The sequence below is a fragment of the Haliotis rufescens genome, unplaced genomic scaffold, assembly GCF_023055435.1.
Source record: "Haliotis rufescens isolate VD_foot unplaced genomic scaffold, xgHalRufe1.0.p SCAF_27, whole genome shotgun sequence".
Taxonomy (NCBI): domain Eukaryota; kingdom Metazoa; phylum Mollusca; class Gastropoda; order Lepetellida; family Haliotidae; genus Haliotis; species Haliotis rufescens.
Window position 1 is genome coordinate 611,846 of NW_025963968.1, and position 20,273 is coordinate 632,118.

Sequence of the window (20,273 nt, forward strand, 5' to 3'; positions counted from 1 at the left end):
ATAGGAAATTGTCAATGCTTCAAGGTGTTTTTTCACCAGGAGTTTGGTCATAAAGAATATGTGCCTGCTTCCGTGTCACTATGACAACCATGCAGCCATACAGGTGTTCATCTTCGTTGTAAGTTGGTCACAAGACTGTACCCCAGACAAAGAGGAGATTAACCTTTCACCAAGTTCCACAGACACCTCACTGTGAGTGGATGACACCAGGTGCTTGCGAAACTGGCAAGTATGTCCAGTCCATAGGTGGCAAATACCCTGCCAAGCAAGTGACAACTTCCCACACAGTGTTTCGTGTAAGTAATGACACCAGGTGTTTGTTTAACAGTAACAAAATGCCAAGACCTACCTGTGACAAACAAACCAATACAATTTATCAATAAATTTGTTTCAGTGAAAAACTAGACTAATGGCCGTAGGTTTTCATGAAACAGAATGGTATGAACAGACACCAAACACATTGGAAGAACAAATTCGAGAACCAACCATTTTTTTTAAAAAAAACCAATTACGACACCAGGTGCCTGCGATGTCTTTGTAGTGGTGACAAACGAGGTAAGCAAGTCAACTTCCAAGGCTCCTTCCATCGTGACAGTCATGGATCACCTGGCCACGACACGCTAACATATATCAAACTGCAGAGTTTGAAACACGGGAATAGCCTGTGCCCACTACAAACATGTTATACCATAACTAACATATATCAAACTGCAGAGTTTGAAACACAGGAATAGCCTGTGCCCACTACAAACATGTTATACCATAACTAACATATATCAAACTGCAGAGTTTGAAACACGGGAATAGCCTGTGCCCACTACGAACATGTTATACCATAACTAACATATATCAAACTGCAGAGTTTGAAACACGGGAATAGCCTGTGCCCACTACCAACATGTTATACCATAACTAACATATATCAAACTGCAGAGTTTGAAACACGGGAATAGCCTGTGCCCACTACGAACATGTTATACCATAACTAACATATATCAAACTGCAGAGTTTGAAACACGGGAATAGCCTGTGCCCACTACCAACATGTTATACCATAACTAACATATATCAAACTGCAGAGTTTGAAACACGGGAATAGCCTGTGCCCACTACGAACATGTTATACCATAACGAACATATATCAAACTGCAGAGTTTGAAACACGGGAATAGCCTGTGCCCACTACGAACATGTTATACCATAACTAACATATATCAAACTGCAGATGTTGAAACACGGGAATAGCCTGTGCCCACTACCAACATGTTATACCATAACTAACATATATCAAACTGCAGAGTTTGAAACACGGGAATAGCCTGTGCCCACTACGAACATGTTATACCATAACTAACATATATCAAACTGCAGAGTTTGAAACACGGGAATAGCCTGTGCCCACTACGAACATGTTATACCATAACTAACATATATCAAACTGCAGAGTTTGAAACACGGGAATAGCCTGAGCCCACTACGAACATGTTATACCATAACGAACATATATCAAACTGCAAAGTTTGAAACACGGGAATAGCCTGTGCCCACTACGAACATGTTATACCATAACTAACATATATCAAACTGCAGATGTTGAAACACGGGAATAGCCTGTGCCCACTACCAACATGTTATACCATAACTAACATATATCAAACTGCAGAGTTTGAAACACGGGAATAGCCTGTGCCCACTACCAACATGTTATACCATAACTAACATATATCAAACTGCAGAGTTTGAAACACGGGAATAGCCTGTGCCCACTACGAACATGTTATACCATAACTAACATATATCAAACTGCAGAGTTTGAAACACGGGAATAGCCTGAGCCCACTACGAACATGTTATACCATAACCTGAGACTATACAACATGGATAGAAAAAGAGATCCAGACATAAAATATGTTTCCTCTGCTGAGGTGAAGTGACAAGTACTGTCATGATTCCAATCAATAATATCTTCCTGTTGCAAACAGTATACATAAACCAAAGTCAAATTCTGACATTGTCTGGAAATAGCACACAATATATATGATATTATTGAAGATCTCATGGCGCTCTTAAATAATATAGTTTGCTATCTCCGGGTGAACCATGCCTTTTACATCTTTGGTAAATATTTTTCTAATATTGTCAAAAAGAGTATTTTAAATAGTGATCAACTTTATGTCATTAACAATTTTGGTCCACATACACCTAAAAAATCCTATTCTTATTGACTGTATAAATTTGTAAAAAAAATACATTTTGTTGGTAAAAAGAATTTTCCTTTATTCAGAGTTACTTATTCCATGGCAAAAACGAGGTTAATAAAACATATCACAACTAACACTGCTCATGATTACATGTTTTTCTTTACTCAAAATCAAAACAAACAATTTCACTTTGTATTTCCATGACTATCAGCACTTATATTTTACTTTTAATTAACACAAAGTGGATTAGAGACATTGTTGCTTCAAACAACATATGTCATCTGTAAATTATTCCTGAAAAAAATATACAAGTGTACTTGATCCAATGACGCCAGATCTGTCAACCATACAGACAACTGGCTATGTGTGAAAACCATGTGTGTTTAATACCAATAATATAAACAGATCAATCAAAAAACGAAAACACATACCTTAAATCCATTTTGTCTTCATCAAGGCACTGAAAACAAAAAGTAAAATATACTTGTGTGAAAGGTCAAAACATAAATAAATATAGATCAATTTCTTTACAAATAAACTCACATGCGGTAAATGATGACAAACAGGATATGACGGCGTTTGGCAGTAGTCATACTGCACAAACATTAAATTTTGTCTTTCCATTTTCAAATGCCAAACAGCCAACTATTCCCCACAAATGTTTTCGGAAAATATCAGAGCAAGAAATCTCCCATCATTTCCAAATCCTCGTCCTGAATAAATCTCGAGGAGTGAAGTTCCAATTTTATATGAAACACCTGCAAGAGACGAAATTTCGTTATGGAGTCTTTAGCTTGATCAAACAGTTATAATCTGACCAAATTTGTTTTGTTCCGTAACTCTCCATTAATGACTGTTTGTTCAAGTCCCATCGAAATTAGCCCAATTTGAAAGTCAGTATCTTAAAAGGCGACAAAGGGGTGATGATTTTTATGTAGAAAATCAGTCAAGGAAATGGTCTCCAAAAGCTGCATTAGAGTGCATTTAGAATCACAATTAGCCTTAAAATAGTGTTTAACAACTGCGCAAATATTTTAAAGCTTTGCGTTCAATACATTAAGTTCTGCAAGGAGAAACATCAATTTAACTCCTTCGCTGAACATAGAAATTTGGGCTCATCCCATACAAACCCTTCCTTTTATGACGTTCATTTGGAAAGCATTACTGAGGCAGGGGAGGATTTGAAGTCTAATAACTGCAGCTTGGGAACACATTCTATGATGGACCAGAGACTGGTGTGGCCTCTGACTTGAGTTCGTACCAATTTCCGATCAGGAACTTCAGTTCTTTTTCTACTTGGGAACCCAGACCTTTTTCCAAAGTAAACTTTGGCTAAGAGGTACATTTTCATAAAGTCTGTTTTCAATACCGGCCTACTCTTCTACAAGAGAGGAAGAAAAAAACATTATGACTCTAGTCTAATTCTCCGAAGATTACAGGCGAATTCTAAACTCTGTAATTGCCGTTTTCTCCCACAGTCCCGTTGAGCTAACACTTTTAAATCTCTTGTTCATATGGAACCTCTTTCAAACTTGCCCATAAAACATGTCAGAGGCACAACACGACATTATAATTGCCATATGACATATTTCTCGTCAGTTTCCGGCTCTACAATCCTTAATCATATGGACTTGTTCTTGAGATTTCAAATTAGTTGCTAAATCCCAAGGCAATCTCAGGCCACATAGTGAAGGAAGCCTGTTAAAGATGTAATTATAAGTTGTGCAGAGTTTAACAAATGTCAATATTTACTCCAAGTGCGGACCTTTCAACACTTAAATACTCGTCAACGTTTATTGTGTGACAATTAGTCAGTGGATGGAAGGAAATGGTCGTTTTATATCATCCTTGCTCATCATGCACATCATTTTCTTCTATTAAGATGAAAAAACTTACAGAGAACCAGTAAAAACATTCTTCTTATGTACTTTAAAATAAGGGCATCGATTAATTCACTCACTCTACTTCAGCTAACAGTTGTGTTCTAAACTGTAAAGGAAATAATAAATATGAAATATCCCCAAGGGAAGGATATTAACATGATTTCTTTTCTTGATGTACATTTACAGCCATATCATCAAATATTATTTGTGTCTTAATCTCTGTAGTAAATATTTCCTTCAAATAATTTCAATAATTTTTAAATGAATTAAAATAATAACAAAACTGTCAGATCAAGTATTATTATATGTATGCTTTGTAGAGTGGAAAAGAAAAAGATTATATCATGAGAGATAAATGGTGTTTTTATTGGTTAGAATGAGGCCATTCTGTTAATGAGTTATCTCCCTTTGATCAATAACAAAGTCAGACATTTTGAAATGTGAACTTGGATGGTACATGAACTTGGTCAACAAACTATTTTCCTTGTAAGATTAAATATTATTGATTCATCCTTTGACTCGCCACTCCCATTATAGGAATGTGTAAACTGTGAAAACTAGTTATACATAGGTACATAGGCCTACAAAGCTATCTTATGACTTTCCTGTTTTAGTTTTGAGGAAGTTGTACACGGTGTACACGCTGATTTTTCTAAGTTATTTCGTCATTCACTGCTTTATAATGTGTTATCAAGAGTGAGTGAGTGAGTGAGTGAGTGAGTGAGTGAGTGAGTGAGTGAGTGAGTGAGTGAGTGAGTGAGTGAGTGAGTGAGTGAGTGAGTGAGTGAGTGAGTGAGTGTAGTTTTACTTCACTTGAGGCAATGAACTTGTGACGGGTGATGTGATAAACAGGCCTTATGGAAACACTGTGGTCGCAGGCAAAACAACCAATGTTATAAACTCCTTTACCAGTAGCATAGTATATCTCTACTGTCACTTGCTGTATTGGAATTGTAATGTTATTCTAATTTTCTTAAATTCTAATTCTCAAATGCATCAAAATTAATTTAAGCAATTTTCCAATTGGTAGCAAATCCTGAAATACAGAAAATATTTTTTCAAAATAAATGCATGAAAATTCATGTCTGAGTAATTTCTAGCAAGCCAGGTAATACAGATATTACATCATTCCAAATATATGCATCAAATGCAATTCAAGTTTCAAACAGCTTCTGAACCAGGGGCAATATGGAGATTTAATTCTTGTCTGCCTGTTATTTATTATCCAGTGGCTGTTAAACAACACACAGTATGTATCTATGGGGAACACTAGGCGGCAGACTCTTCCCCCCACCACCTGAATGAGTGAGTTGGTTGGTTTGTCGTTTAACGCCGCACTCAGCAATATTCCAGCTATTTGATGGCGGTCTGTTCATAATTGAGTCTGGACCAGACAATCTAGTGATTAACATCATGAGCATTGATCCACGCAATTGGGATCGATGACTTGCATCAACCAAGTCAGCGAGCCTGACCAACCGATCCCGTTAGTCGCCTCTTACGACAAGCATAGTCACCTTTTGAGGCAAGCATGGGTTGCTGAAGACCTATTCTATTCCAGATCTTCACAAGTCCCGAGTGAGTGAGTGAGTGAGTGAGTGAGTGAGTGAGTGAGTGAGTGAGTGAGTTTTCACAATGTAGTGGTAATGGACATCACAAATGGGTGTCTCATATTGTCACAATAAAATAATTAATATGCTTGTCTCTGGAATAAAGAACAAGAGGAAGGATCCAACTGACATGGAGGCTACCTGCAGTCCATGTATGCCATTCTTGTGGGGAACATCCCTCAAATGAATGTCAATTTTGATCACAGCATCCCCAGAAATTCTGGTGCTGTGTATAACACATATTTCATGAGGGAAAGGAGGGGTGGGGTAGCCTCGTGGTTGAAGCAATTGCTCAACATGCCAAGGCTCAGCTAGGTTCGATTCCCCACATACATACAATGTGAGAGCCCATTCTGGTGTCCCCTGCCCTGGTATTGCTAAAAGCGCTCATAAAGCTGGCAAATACCCATGTGTGGATCTCAATAACGCAAGGATCACAACCACGGTAAGTTTGGGTTTCAAACTCACGTTCAGCATATCCTGGCAATACGAGTATGCAACTTATCACACATGGAAACGTGGTGTCTTAGACTGGGCACCTGTGCCACGCTTACTTCAGCAAACAAATATGAAAACCATGTATAGGACAAATCAATACCCCATTTCGTCTCACACCACCACTCTGTGCAGTGCAATTAAATATGATATTTAACTAAACAAAGAGTTTGTATCAAATGTTCCAATTCGAAAATCACTGATGATATACGACACCATATGAATACAAGCAACTGAAATACACGACTTTGACATTATCCCACTATGACAACCTGGCTAAGGTAAAGCTCTTTAACGAGGTGGTGACCATTTTACAAGCAAAGTTTTATAGTATCATCGCATGAATATGAAAATCGGTGGCGTGGAAATGGCTCAATAAGAGAGTTTCTCCTAAGTCAGCTAACCAAGTCTCCTGCATCAAGACGAGGTCACAGTCACTGAAACCTGACACCATCTGTTCCCATCATTTATTCTAAACTGTAAATTATGTCAACTGGCTGAGAAAATGAGAACACCTGCCCAACGTTTTCATCATCATGTTATAAGACAAGCATATGGTTGTAGGAAGTATATGGTTGTTGCCTGTATTGGGTGCGATGTCTAAGTGACCTATTCTACCCTGGATCTTCACTGGGGGAGACAAGCATGGGTTGCTGAAGACCTATTCTCCCTGGATCTTCACTTGGGGAGACAAGCATGGGTAGCTGAAGACCTATTCTACCCGGAATCTTCACTGGGGGAGACAAACATGGGTTGCTGAAGACCTATTCTACCCCGAATCTTCACTGGGGGAGACAAGCATGGGTAGCTGAAGACCTATTCTACCCCGGATCTTCACTTGGGGAGACAAGCATTGGTAGCTGAAGACCTATTCTACCCCGGATCTTCAGTGGGGGAGACAAGCATGGGTTGCTGAAGACCTATTCTACCCCGGATCTTCAGTGGGGGAGACAAGCATGGGTAGCTGAAGACCTATTCTACCCCGGATCTTCATTAGGGAGACAAGCATGGGTTGCTGAAGACCTATTCTACCCCGGAGCTTCACTTGGGGAGACAAGCATAGGTAGCTGAAGACCTATTCTACCCCAGATCTTCACTGGGGGAGACAAGCATGGGTAGCTGAAGACCTATTCTACCCCAGATCTTCACGGGTATGTTGATAAACTGAATCAAAATTTAGTGTTCCTTCAGCAAAAGCTGCTCTGAAAAGAGGCTATTGTTCTGACAACACGATAGTTCAAAAATAGCATTCAACATATATACCATTAACATCAGAAAGAATATTTGGAACTTTAAGAGAGTCAAAATCAAGGTCTGTTCAGGACATGTGTCTTCCCCCTCTAGTTCCCCCCCCCCCCCCCTCGCGTGCACGACCTGGCCGAGGTGCAATTCAACCTCTACACCATGACACCAACTGACGGAATGGATAGTGAGGATGAGCTTCGCCGAACACCTGGAGTCATCACTGAATATCAGTGGTCCATTCATATATTTCACAGCTATTTTTTCCTTTACGCCAAATGGAATGTTTCGGTTTTGATCAAGACTGGTTATTCTCTTGCACTGACAATATATATTCATCCATTGTACCTGGTCTGTATTGTGGCGAGTGAACACCTCATCCACTTGGCTATCCTTCATCCTGAACTTATTGTCAAGACAGTGAAATACATACTTAAGTCTTGCAACAATAAATGGTTTTGGAGCCTACAATATTGGACCGACAATAGACAGATACTTAAATAAGACTTTAAAATATAACTCAGCATATACTTGTTGGATCAGTGAGTATTCCTAATGTAATGTATACTCAATATGGGGTGGCAGGCTAGGCCAGTGGATAAAGTGTTTAACTGTATTGCTGAAGATCCAGGTTCGATTCCCGGATTAGTACAATGAGTGAAACCTGAGACCACCACCCCGATACTGATCACTTATCTATGCCATATTCAATTTTTGTCATCACTGATCAAGTTCCACTTCATATTTCTAAAATTAGACCTCGTCATGACCACAGTGTTTTTGTATTCATGTAATGCCCTTGTCCTCATCATTGTGTCAGGCCTACTGAAACGACCAATTCACCATGATAACAAACTTGGGCTCCCGACATCTCACTTCCTCTTTACTTTGTAATCAGAATCTCATTTACTGGTCACTGGTTCATTCCAAGATGTCCGAATCTCATCTTCATATAGAAAGGTTATCATAAAATAATCGAGCTAATTCATTCATGGACAACCTTTTTTATCAGTAACAATCTTGTTCTGCCTCTTCTGGCAATTGTTCGCCACACTGTGACCGACATAAGTCACAACCTCTGACCCTGTCAAAATACAGTACCAGTAACGCTAACCAATCTCGTCCCAAGAAATATGACATCGCTAATATAATCAAGAGCTTCATCACAAGTTGGGAGGCTTGTGCAAATTTATCCTGTCAAAATCTCAAAAAGAGGCGCCGAAATGACACGCACGTAGTAACATCATGACACATGGGATCCTATTCCCTGCTGCTCAATCCTCTCTCACCGGCAAATCACCCGTCTTGACCCAACAACATTTTTCAATATAGAATACGAGAACACTCACACAATGTGATAGAATAAATATGTTTTCTTAACTCCAATACATATCATAGGAATGTTTCTTCTGAAAGCAACTAGAGTAATCAAGTGCAAACACACTTCACCAAAGAATACGGATTAGTCTTCAGCAACAAAATACAGACCTTATGAATATTTATCACCCAGTTACAATTTGACATTTAAAACCACATGCACAAAGGTATTAGAGGTGTTTTGGGGTTTAGACGGGGTACAGCCGTGGTGACGATCAGCTCTGTAAGTGTAACATAACGCGGGTCGCCATGATGCCAGAATCTCTGTGTATGGTTTGTGTTTTGTCATTAATCTTTCAACAGTTTCTGCCCGGGATGACAATTAACATCGCTAGAGATGTCTGACCTGCTACATGTCCTGGTTAGAGTTGTCTGACCTGCTAAACATGGCAGATGTTGGAAAATGAAAGAATTAAAAAATGAAACAAAAACAATAAAACTTTATCAAAAGTCCAATAAACTTGTTAAAATTCTCAATATCGTGATGGATCTTTCTATAAAATATTTAAACTGTTGGTTATTAGGCCCAATTGTCCTCATGCATATACATAATTCCCAAGCTGTTTAGCCAGTTATGAAGACTGTAGTTCACCAATTTAAAGCTACAATCATTCAGAAGACAAAGTCGGTCTCTTTAGTGTACCAGTGTACATCAACCTCTCCTATAGCTCCTTAGTGGAACATTTAATAAATCAAATATATCCCCACAAAAAATGTCAAAATAAACTACATCAAAACATTTACACAAACAGTTTACCTTCATATTTACCAATTATTATACAACTATCGTCGCATGGCACATTCAAGTATTCATGTAAACACGTTTCAAAGAAGCAAAGTAGGTGGAATAACGATCTGTAAGGAAAGTTGATATCGGTAAAGTGCCTTCATAATAGCAGTCTTCAAGAAGATAGTAGCAGCAAGCGCTCAATATCAGATCTTATTAATAACCGATTACTGAGACCATTTTTTTTGGCCACTCCTTCCTGATTGATACCCTGAATACGGCAACACATAGACTGGGGAAGACGCTGACATACAGCTGGCGGTAATTATAGTTATAATACACCTCTTCTAAAGAAAAGCACCCTGGCCATTAATGGCCAAACTCCATGGACCCATGAACACTCTAAATATGGCATCATGATTTATTACATAAATGAGAATCAGTGAAAAACAGAGGGAGACAGACACAGACATTTTGAGAAATTTTGCCCCCCAAAATATTTATTGTTTTGGTAATAAAATTTTCCCAGTGAAGAGAACTTCTGTTGAAAATTCTGAAGATCAGTTTTGTGTGAGTGCAGCCAAAATACAGGATTTATGGCAATGATGTATTATAGGTAGAGGATCTGTAAGAATTATATATTTATTGTTTCGGAAATAAAGTGTTCCAAATTATTTGCACAAGCCTACAAATTTCTGCTACATGGACTTCATCCTTAGTGACTAGACACTGTCTCAAGTAGGATCATGTCCCATGAAACAACATAAAAGAAAAATTATTTACAAAGACCAACCACATCCATGAGATGAAAGTTTGTGAACGGCATATCTTGCAGTCACTAAAAGATTTACTTGACACACGTCCTGGAAGATAAGGTGTGGACACAGGCCACAGGCAGAGGGCCACAGGCAGAGGGCCTTCTTCTCAACTAGGTAGACACAAATATCAATGTAGAGCATTTGATCATCGTCAAAGATTACTAAATAATGTGCTTACTCTGCCTTTAGATGTGCGGCAATGATAAACACGGAACTTCATGATTGTTTATTCCACCTGGATATCTCTCTGGTATTACATTTGTCTTGTTTAGGGTGTTTACTACAGTGTCAAGTTTCAGGAATCAATGCTGGCAGCCATTAAAGTCATCAATAGGTGAAATTTGGATTATTGATTAATATGATTTTATCAGTCGCAGAACATAAAGCAGGCTTGGCACAATCAGCACCGCCATCGCAACACTTTATTACCAAATAAAACAATTTTATCATAAAGACAACATTTAGCATCTGCAGGAGAGGAATTAAATAGAATAATTTGTGGAGGATGCCAAAATTACTGACTAAAAAACACAGTGAAAACAGCTTTTGTTTTTACTTGCTGTCACATTTGGTAGTTTGATATTGATGTTTCTGTCACACCTCATCAATTCCGGGGCAGAACATTTCTTTTTAGAAAAAGAGCAATCAGCATGCTGACGAAATCAATATGGCCTGATTCTTGTGTTTTTGAGAACATATATCAGTTTGTACAATAGCTCATGTATCAAGTGAATATATTACCTGACTGCCTGACTACCACCCATATCTGGGTCAGTTAACATTCAATTGAATATTCATTAATATGCATTGATTCTTCTTCATGCAATATTTACATAATTAATATACAATAAAAATCATGTAAAATATATTACATAAAAATACAATATGATCATATTGAAATATTTTCAAATCCTCTTTGGTTAAAATATCTATGTAATCAGAATGCAAGGATGAGTGAGATTTCTGGTCAAAGGGGGATAACTCTTCCTGCCTTAATGTCTGAGACCTTCATGCACTGATGGAGAGGCTGAACCAGGTCACAGTGACCCACACTGTGAAAGTGTGCTTCTAGTACATGTACACGAGAAGCTGGTTAAGCTGTGATTGTAATTCTGAATAATACCTCCAAACTACTGATCATGAATTTATAAAGTTTCCTATTTGGTATATTTCTGCGATGATTTATACATGTGCAGGGAAAATGTGAATGTCAGCTCGGATAACAATATGGGGATAGAATTGAAACAGATGTGTTCATGATTTTTTAAACAACTAAGTAACTTTTTTAATAACTGTCTGGCATGTGTTGTGACATTAACAAACCTTTATTATCTTGAATTGTAATATGTTGCTAAACAAGTAGTATATCACAAACTTCCTTGGAGATCGGTAACAATTAAAACAAATTACTGACATCATTTTGAACAGTAATACTTTTTACCCATAAATTCTAATCAATTCATTTTAGTAAATTTGTCATAATGTACAAAACCAAGTTATTTTTATAAAAACAGACAGACACAGATATAAGATTTCCCCAAAGCTTCAAGTGGATAGAGGAACTAATTCAACAGGTCCTCGGGATGGAAGATCAAGCTATTTCTGTTCTGCTTTTGTGTTGCTACACTGCATACCTCCTAACCTTTCTTCGATTTGGTCATGACTTACTTTTACGACCCACTTACACATGGTGCAAAACCTAGAATTCTTGGTCATTGTCACCACGGCTCACAAGTGAAGACATAATTAAATTTATTTCTACAGGTGATAAAACTTGAAATCGAAGCCTATTGATTTGCCCCTTGAGTGAGAAATACCATTGTACCAAAGGATCACTTGTGTGACAGAGTGAAATATATACTGCAATTTGTCAAACAATGCAATGCTTTATAGAAAATAATTCATGAATATTGATGCAAATGATATGTGGGTGAATGCGACACAACAAATACAATGGCTGACATTGATGCACATATTGATTGCATGGATGTCTATATATTGTTGCAAGTTAAACACAGCGAAGGTTAAATTGATTTTAATACCAACGCTCACCATGGACGTGTTTCATTAGCCGTGTATTTTTCTATGCTGTGCAATAAACACACATATATTTCATAATCATAACATTGCATGTATATACATATTTATTCATTAATTGTTTTTCACAGAACAGATAATGTCTTCAGATGGAATAAAAAGACCTCAAAATGACAAAATAAGAAATATAATTAATTTACAAGAATTTGGAGAAATGTCTGTTCTCAAATATACTGAGTGAAAAAAAGTGAGGGATCTTCACTCCGAAAAAATATTCCCCAAAATGTTTTTTATTCAGAACAAAATAAGGAGAGATTAGGGTAGGAGTGGTTGCCTTTAAAAAACACACAAGGAAATAACATAAGAAGATGCTGTTTTTTATACAATTTTGTCTTCTCAAATTCTTTTGTTCTTTTCTTTGACAAGGTTATCATAAAAACAGACTAATTTTCTACTGTTAAAGCTCTTCCTTGTCGTCACCTCACATGTCTAACTATAACATCAAAAGAACAAAATCCACCATATTTCATTCTTCACCTGTAGTCCCCTTACAATTTCTTCTCAGTATTCAATTAATTTATATCCATTTAAGGAGAAAAAAGGGAAAAGAGACTTTCAATAAGGTTGTGGACTTGGACACAAGGTGTGAAATTACCCCCATCAAAGCAATTGTAAGAATCTTCATCTACAGCAGGTATGTCCTTGACGTTGTTACGATGTTAACCCATCGTCCGATACGGAATCATATCACACTGTCAGAAGACTTATCGGACACCTTATCACAAAGTGTACTGTTTACTTCAAGGTGACATGAAGTTGAATTTGTATCAGTCCATCACATATAATAAATACTGTTAGTATGACAACATCATCAAGCAATTGGTCATATTCAGACCCACCTGACCTTTCAGAATAGCTTATTCTTAATATGTTATTTTATCTCTTTAGGGGTCAAATGATTTTATCAAGCAACATGATGTTGTTGACAGTATGGCATACTGAATGCAATAGTCATGGTTAAATCTCATTGTTCAACACCATATCTGGTGAGAGTTACTTGCCCCTGTTGGCCTTCAATAAGTGGCCAGAGCTTGAGAAGTGATGTGGGAACTGAAGAGGTGACAAAGAGATTCAAAAGACAATTATCTTTTTTAATTAATAGAGTTGACTGAAGATACTGTTTTATTATAGCTGCTATTCTCAATAACTTCAGCTTATTTAAAATTAAACAACCTAAGAAATTTTAATTTTGAGCTCATATGAACCTTTACATATATTTCATACAATAATTTCATAAATGTCAAAAACTAAAAGTTCTTGGTCAAGATATATATTTTTTTCAAAACTGGAGAAAGTGCCCCAAAATTCAGATTGATTGAAATAATTCAAAAACAAGTTATGACACCGAAAAGAAACAACAGAACATGAAAGGACTTCCTATTATCAGGGAACTCATTATATTCTATAAACAGCCCAAATTAGGCAGTAATTATAGACATACTTAGCTCAAATGTTGGTTAATTCCTGCATTAATGATGTACTAATACATCCATGATTAATCAATATTATTAATAAAGCAATATCTCATTCCATATCGGAGCCTAGCAGGTCATTCTCAGGCCAACTAGCCTCTAGTAAAGTATGATTAACAGACCAGTTATTGGTCGCATCTTGCTGCGGAGTTTGCTGTCATGACAGTTCCTCTTGGCTACATGAGGTGAGGTGAGGTGAGGTAAGTTGAGGTGGGGTGAGTTGAGGTAAGTTGAGGTGGGGTGAGGTGAGGTAAGTTGAGGTGGGATGAGGTGAGGTAAGTTGAGGTGGGGTGAGGAGAGGTAAGTTGATGTGGGGTGAGGTGAGGTAAGTTGAGGTGGGATGAGGAGAGGTAAGTTGAGGTGGGGTGAGGTGAGGTAAGTTGAGGTGGGATGAGGTGAGGTAAGTTGAGGTGGGATGAGGTGAGGTAAGTTGAGGTGGGGTGAGGTGAGGTAAGTTGAGGTGGGATGAGGTGAGGTAAGTTGAGGTGGTGTGAGGAGAGGTAAGTTGAGGTGGGGTGAGGTGAGGTAAGTTGAGGTGGTGTGAGGAGAGGTAAGTTGAGGTGGGGTGAGTTGAGGTAAGTTGAGGTGGGGTGAGGTGAGGTAAGTTGAGGTGGGATGAGGAGAGGTAAGTTGAGGTGGTGTGAGGAGAGGTAAGTTGAGGTGGGGTGAGTTGAGGTAAGTTGAGGTGGGGTGAGGTGAGGTAAGTTGAGGTGGGGTGAGGTGAGGTAAGTTGAGGTGGGATGAGGTGAGGTAAGTTGAGGTGGTGTGAGGTGAGGTAAGTTGAGGTGGGATGAGGAGAGGTAAGTTGAGGTGGGGTGAGGTGAGGTAAGTTGAGGTGGGATGAGGAGAGGTAAGTTGAGGTGGGGTCAGTTGAGGTAAGTTGAGGTGGGATGAGGAGAGGTAAGTTGAGGTGGTGTGAGGTGAGGTGGTGTGAGGTGAGGTAAGTTGAGGTGGGATGAGGAGAGGTAAGTTGAGCCGGGGTGAGGTGAGGTAAGTTGAGGTGGTGTGGGGGAGGTAAGTTGAGGTGGGATGAGGAGAGGTAAGTTGAGGTGGGGCGAGGTGAGGTAAGTTGAGGTGGGATGAGGAGAGGTGAGGTGAGCTGAGGGGGGGTTAACGCTGCGTCCAAGATAATGGCACATATATAGCGACGTGCATGCATTGTGTGTGTGTGGCTGCTTGTACTAGTGCGGACTGATACCGATTTTATAGTGCTAGCATGCTGAGATACCATGCCGCAGTTTAACATGTATACTCCACTGAGACACAGTATACTGACTCCGAGCCGGCCAGTCCATGCTTTAGTCCCTTAATGTTGAGCACCAGACAGGGTAACAACAAGTACCACCTTTAAACGTCTTTTAGTATGACATGGCCAGGGATCGAACCCCTGACCTTCTGTCTCCAGGCAGTCGCTCTACCACAAGACCACGGAGGCAGTCTACTGGACATGACCATGTACCAACCAAAGGTTGGTTGAGATACTGATATATACTACTCAAAAGAAATTAAAGAACACCTGATTCTTTCACATTAATATAGCTACTCTGTCATGGCATGTTACAATCTGACATTTTGTACACAACTTGAGACTTACAGCAGGTACCTAGGGACCCATTTCACCAAATGATCTTAGTGCCAGTTGGTAGGAAGTGCCATACCTTATCATAGGCTTACAATCCACGTGGCACTAAGATCGCCTTGTTGAATGGGGAACAGGTAGGGTAATAGAGGATGAGTGCCCAGGCAGTAAACTTCCACTCATCCCAGCCCTGCCGCTTCCAGACACTGCTCCTGTGTGTGTCAGTACTTACTTCTGTAACATCACTGACAGGTCATCGCCTACCCCGATCATTGATCTGAGTGGTCCACCACAACATACACTCCTGCTCCTGTGTGTGTCAGTACTTACTTCTGTAACATCACTGACAGGTCATCGCCTACCCCCACCACAACATACACTCCTGCTCCTGTGTGTGTCAGTACTTACTTCTGTAACATCACTGACAGGTCATCGCCTACCCCCACCACAACATACACTCCTGCTCCTGTGTGTGTCAGTACTTACTTCTGTAACATCACTGACAGGTCATCGCCTACCCCCACCACAACATACACTCCTGCTCCTGTGTGTGTCAGTACTTACTTCTGTAACATCACTGACAGGTCATCTCCTACCCCCACCATAACATACACTCCTGCTCCTGTGTGTGTCAGTACTTACTTCTGTAACATCACTGACAGGTCATCTCCTACCCCCACCACAACATACACTCCTGCTCCTGTGTGTGTCAGTACTTACTTCTGTAACATCACTGACAGGTCATCGCCTACCCCCACCACAACATACACTCCTGCTCCTGTGTGTGTCAGTACTTACTTCTGTAACATCACTGACAGGTCATCTCCTACCCCCACCACAACATACACTCCTGTTCCTATGTGTGTCAGTACTTACTTCTGTAACATCACTGACAGGTCATCGCCTACCCCGACCATTGATCTGAGTGGTCCACCACAACATACACTCCTGCTCCTGTGTGTGTCAGTACTTACTTCTGTAACATCACTGACAGGTCATCGCCTACCCCGACCATAGAAATGAGTGGCCCATCACAACATACACTCCTGCTCCTGTGTGTGTCAGTACTTACTTCTGTAACATCACTGACAGGTCATCTCCTACCCCGACCACAACATACACTCCTGCTCCTGTGTGTGTCAGTACTTACTTCTGTAACATCACTGACAGGTCATCGCCTACCCCCACCACAACATACACTCCTGCTCCTGTGTGTGTCAGTACTTACTTCTGTAACATCACTGACAGGTCATCGCCTACCCCCACCACAACATACACTCCTGCTCCTGTGTGTGTTAGTACTTACTTCTGTAACATCACTGACAGGTCATCGCCTACCCCGACCATTGATCTGAGTGGTCCACCACAACATACACTCCTGCTCCTGTGTGTGTCAGTACTTACTTCTGTAACATCACTGACAGGTCATCGCCTACCCCGACCATTTATCTGAGTGGTCCACCACAACATACACTCCTGCTCCTGTGTGTGTCAGTACTTACTTCTGTAACATCACTGACAGGTCATCGCCTACCCCGACCATTGATCTGAGTGGTCCACAACATACACTCCTGCTCCTGTGTGTGTCAGTACTTACTTCTGTAACATCACTGACAGGTCATCGCCTACCCCGACCATTGATCTGAGTGGCCCATCACAACATACACTCCTGCTCCTCTGTGTGTCAGTACTTACTTCTGTAACATCACTGACAGGTCATCGCCTACCCCGACCATTGATCTGAGTGGTCCACCACAACATACACTCCTGCTCCTGTGTGTGTCAGTACTTACTTCTGTAACATCACTGACAGGTCATCGCCTACCCCCACCACAACATACACTCCTGCTCCTGTGTGTGTCAGTACTTACTTCTGTAACATCACTGACAGGTCATCGCCTACCCCCACCACAACATACACTCCTGCTCCTGTGTGTGTCAGTACTTACTTCTGTAACATCACTGACAGGTCATCTCCTACCCCCACCACAACATACACTCCTGCTCCTGTGTGTGTCAGTACTTACTTCTGTAACATCACTGACAGGTCATCGCCTACCCCCACCACAACATACACTCCTGTTCCTATGTGTGTCAGTACTTACTTCTGTAACATCACTGACAGGTCATCGCCTACCCCCACCACAACATACACTCCTGCTCCTGTGTGTGTCAGTACTTACTTCTGTAACATCACTGACAGGTCATCGCCTACCCCCACCACAACATACACTCCTGCTCCTGTGTGTGTCAGTACTTACTTCTGTAACATCACTGACAGGTCATCTCCTACCCCCACCACAACATACACTCCTGCTCCTGTGTGTGTCAGTACTTACTTCTGTAACATCACTGACAGGTCATCGCCTACCCCCACCACAACATACACTCCTGCTACTGTGTGTGTCAGTACTTACTTCTGTAACATCACTGACAGGTCATCTCCTACCCCCACGACAACATACACTCCTGCTCCTGTGTGTGTCAGTACTTACTTCTGTAACATCACTGACAGGTCATCTCCTACCCCCACCACAACATACACTCCTGCTCCTGTGTGTGTCAGTACTTACTTCTGTAACATCACTGACAGGTCATCGCCTACCCCGACCATTGATCTGAGTGGTCCACCACAACATACACTCCTGCTCCTGTGTGTGTCAGTACTTACTTCTTTAACATCACTGACAGGTCATCGCCTACCCCCACCACAACATACACTCCTGCTCCTGTGTGTGTCAGTACTTACTTCTGTAACATCACTGACAGGTCATCGCCTACCCCCACCACAACATACACTCCTGCTCCTGTGTGTGTCAGTACTTACTTCTGTAACATCACTGACAGGTCATCGCCTACCCCCACCACAACATACACTCCTGCTCCTGTGTGTGTCAGTACTTACTTCTGTAACATCACTGACAGGTCATCTCCTACCCCCACCACAACATACACTCCTGCTCCTGTGTGTGTCAGTACTTACTTCTGTAACATCACTGACAGGTCATCGCCTACCCCCACCACAACATACACTCCTGCTCCTGTGTGTGTCAGTACTTACTTCTGTAACATCACTGACAGGTCATCGCCTACCCCCACCACAACATACACTCCTGCTCCTGTGTGTGTCAGTACTTACTTCTGTAACATCACTGACAGGTCATCGCCTACCCCCACCACAACATACACTCCTGCTCCTGTGTGTGTCGGTACTTACTTCTGTAACATCACTGACAGGTCATCGCCTACCCCGACCACAACATACACTCCTGCTCCTGTGTGTGTCAGTACTTACTTCTGTAACATCACTGACAGGTCATCGCCTACCCCCACCACAACATACACTCCTGCTCCTGTGTGTGTCAGTACTTACTTCTGTAACATCACTGACAGGTCATCGCCTACCCCCACCACAACATACACTCCTGCTCCTGTGTGTGTCAGTACTTACTTCTGTAACATCACTGACAGGTCATCGCCTACCCCCACCACAACATACACTCCTGCTCCTATGTGTGTCAGTACTTACTTCTGTAACATCACTGACAGGTCATCTCCTACCCCGACCATTGATCTGAGTGGTCCACCACAACATACACTCCTGCTCCTGTGTGTGTCAGTACTTACTTCTGTAACATCACTGACAGGTCATCTCCTACCCCGACCATTCATCTGAGTGGTCCACCACAACATACACTCCTGCTCCTGTGTGTGTCAGTACTTACTTCTGTAACATCACTGACAGGTCATCGCCTACCCCGACCATTGATCTGAGTGGTCCACCACAACATACACTCCTGCTCCTGTGTGTATCAGTACTTACTTCTGTAACATCACTGACAGGTCATCTCCTACCCCCACCACAACATACACTCCTGCTCCTGTGTGTGTCAGTACTTACTTCTGTAACATCACTGACAGGTCATCTCCTACCCCGACCATTGATCTGAGTGGTCCACCACAACATACACTCCTGCTCCTGTGTGTGTCAGTACTTACTTCTGTAACATCACTGACAGGTCATCTCCTACCCCCACCACAACATACACTCCTGCTCCTGTGTGTGTCAGTACTTACTTCTGTAACATCACTGACAGGTCATCTCCTACCCCCACCACAACATACACTCCTGTTCCTATGTGTGTCAGTACTTACTTCTGTAACATCACTGACAGGTCATCGCCTACCCCCACCACAACATACACTCCTGCTCCTGTGTGTGTCAGTACTTACTTCTGTAACATCACTGACAGGTCATCTCCTACCCCCACCACAACATACACTCCTGTTCCTATGTGTGTCAGTACTTACTTCTGTAACATCACTGACAGGTCATCTCCTACCCCCACCACAACATACACTCCTGCTCCTGTGTGTGTCAGTACTTACTTCTGTAACATCACTGACAGGTCATCGCCTACCCCGACCATAGAAATGAGTGGCCCATCACAACATACACTCCTGCTCCTGTGTGTGTCAGTACTTACTTCTGTAACATCACTGACAGGTCATCTCCTACCCCCACCACAACATACACTCCTGTTCCTATGTGTGTCAGTACTTACTTCTGTAACATCACTGACAGGTCATCGCCTACCCCCACCACAACATACACTCCTGCTCCTGTGTGTGTCAGTACTTACTTCTGTAACATCACTGACAGGTCATCGCCTACCCCCACCACAACATACACTCCTGCTCCTGTGTGTGTCAGTACTTACTTCTGTAACATCACTGACAGGTCATCGCCTACCCCCACCACAACATACACT

At 41.1% G+C, this 20,273-nt stretch overlaps 1 protein-coding gene across 9 annotated transcripts in view; it reads right to left on the bottom strand.

Annotated features, from left to right (window-relative positions):
- The window catches only part of LOC124119305 (nuclear hormone receptor HR96-like), a 259,199-nt gene that overhangs the window by 89,048 nt on the left and 149,878 nt on the right, over positions 1-20,273 (bottom strand). For all 9 annotated transcript variants that reach the window (XM_046481774.2, XM_046481778.2, XM_046481773.2 and 6 more), the window contains one exon: positions 2,633-2,661. In XM_046481774.2, coding sequence (XP_046337730.1) covers positions 2,633-2,661 — 29 coding nt within the window. The remainder of the gene's footprint in view (positions 1-2,632; positions 2,662-20,273) is intronic.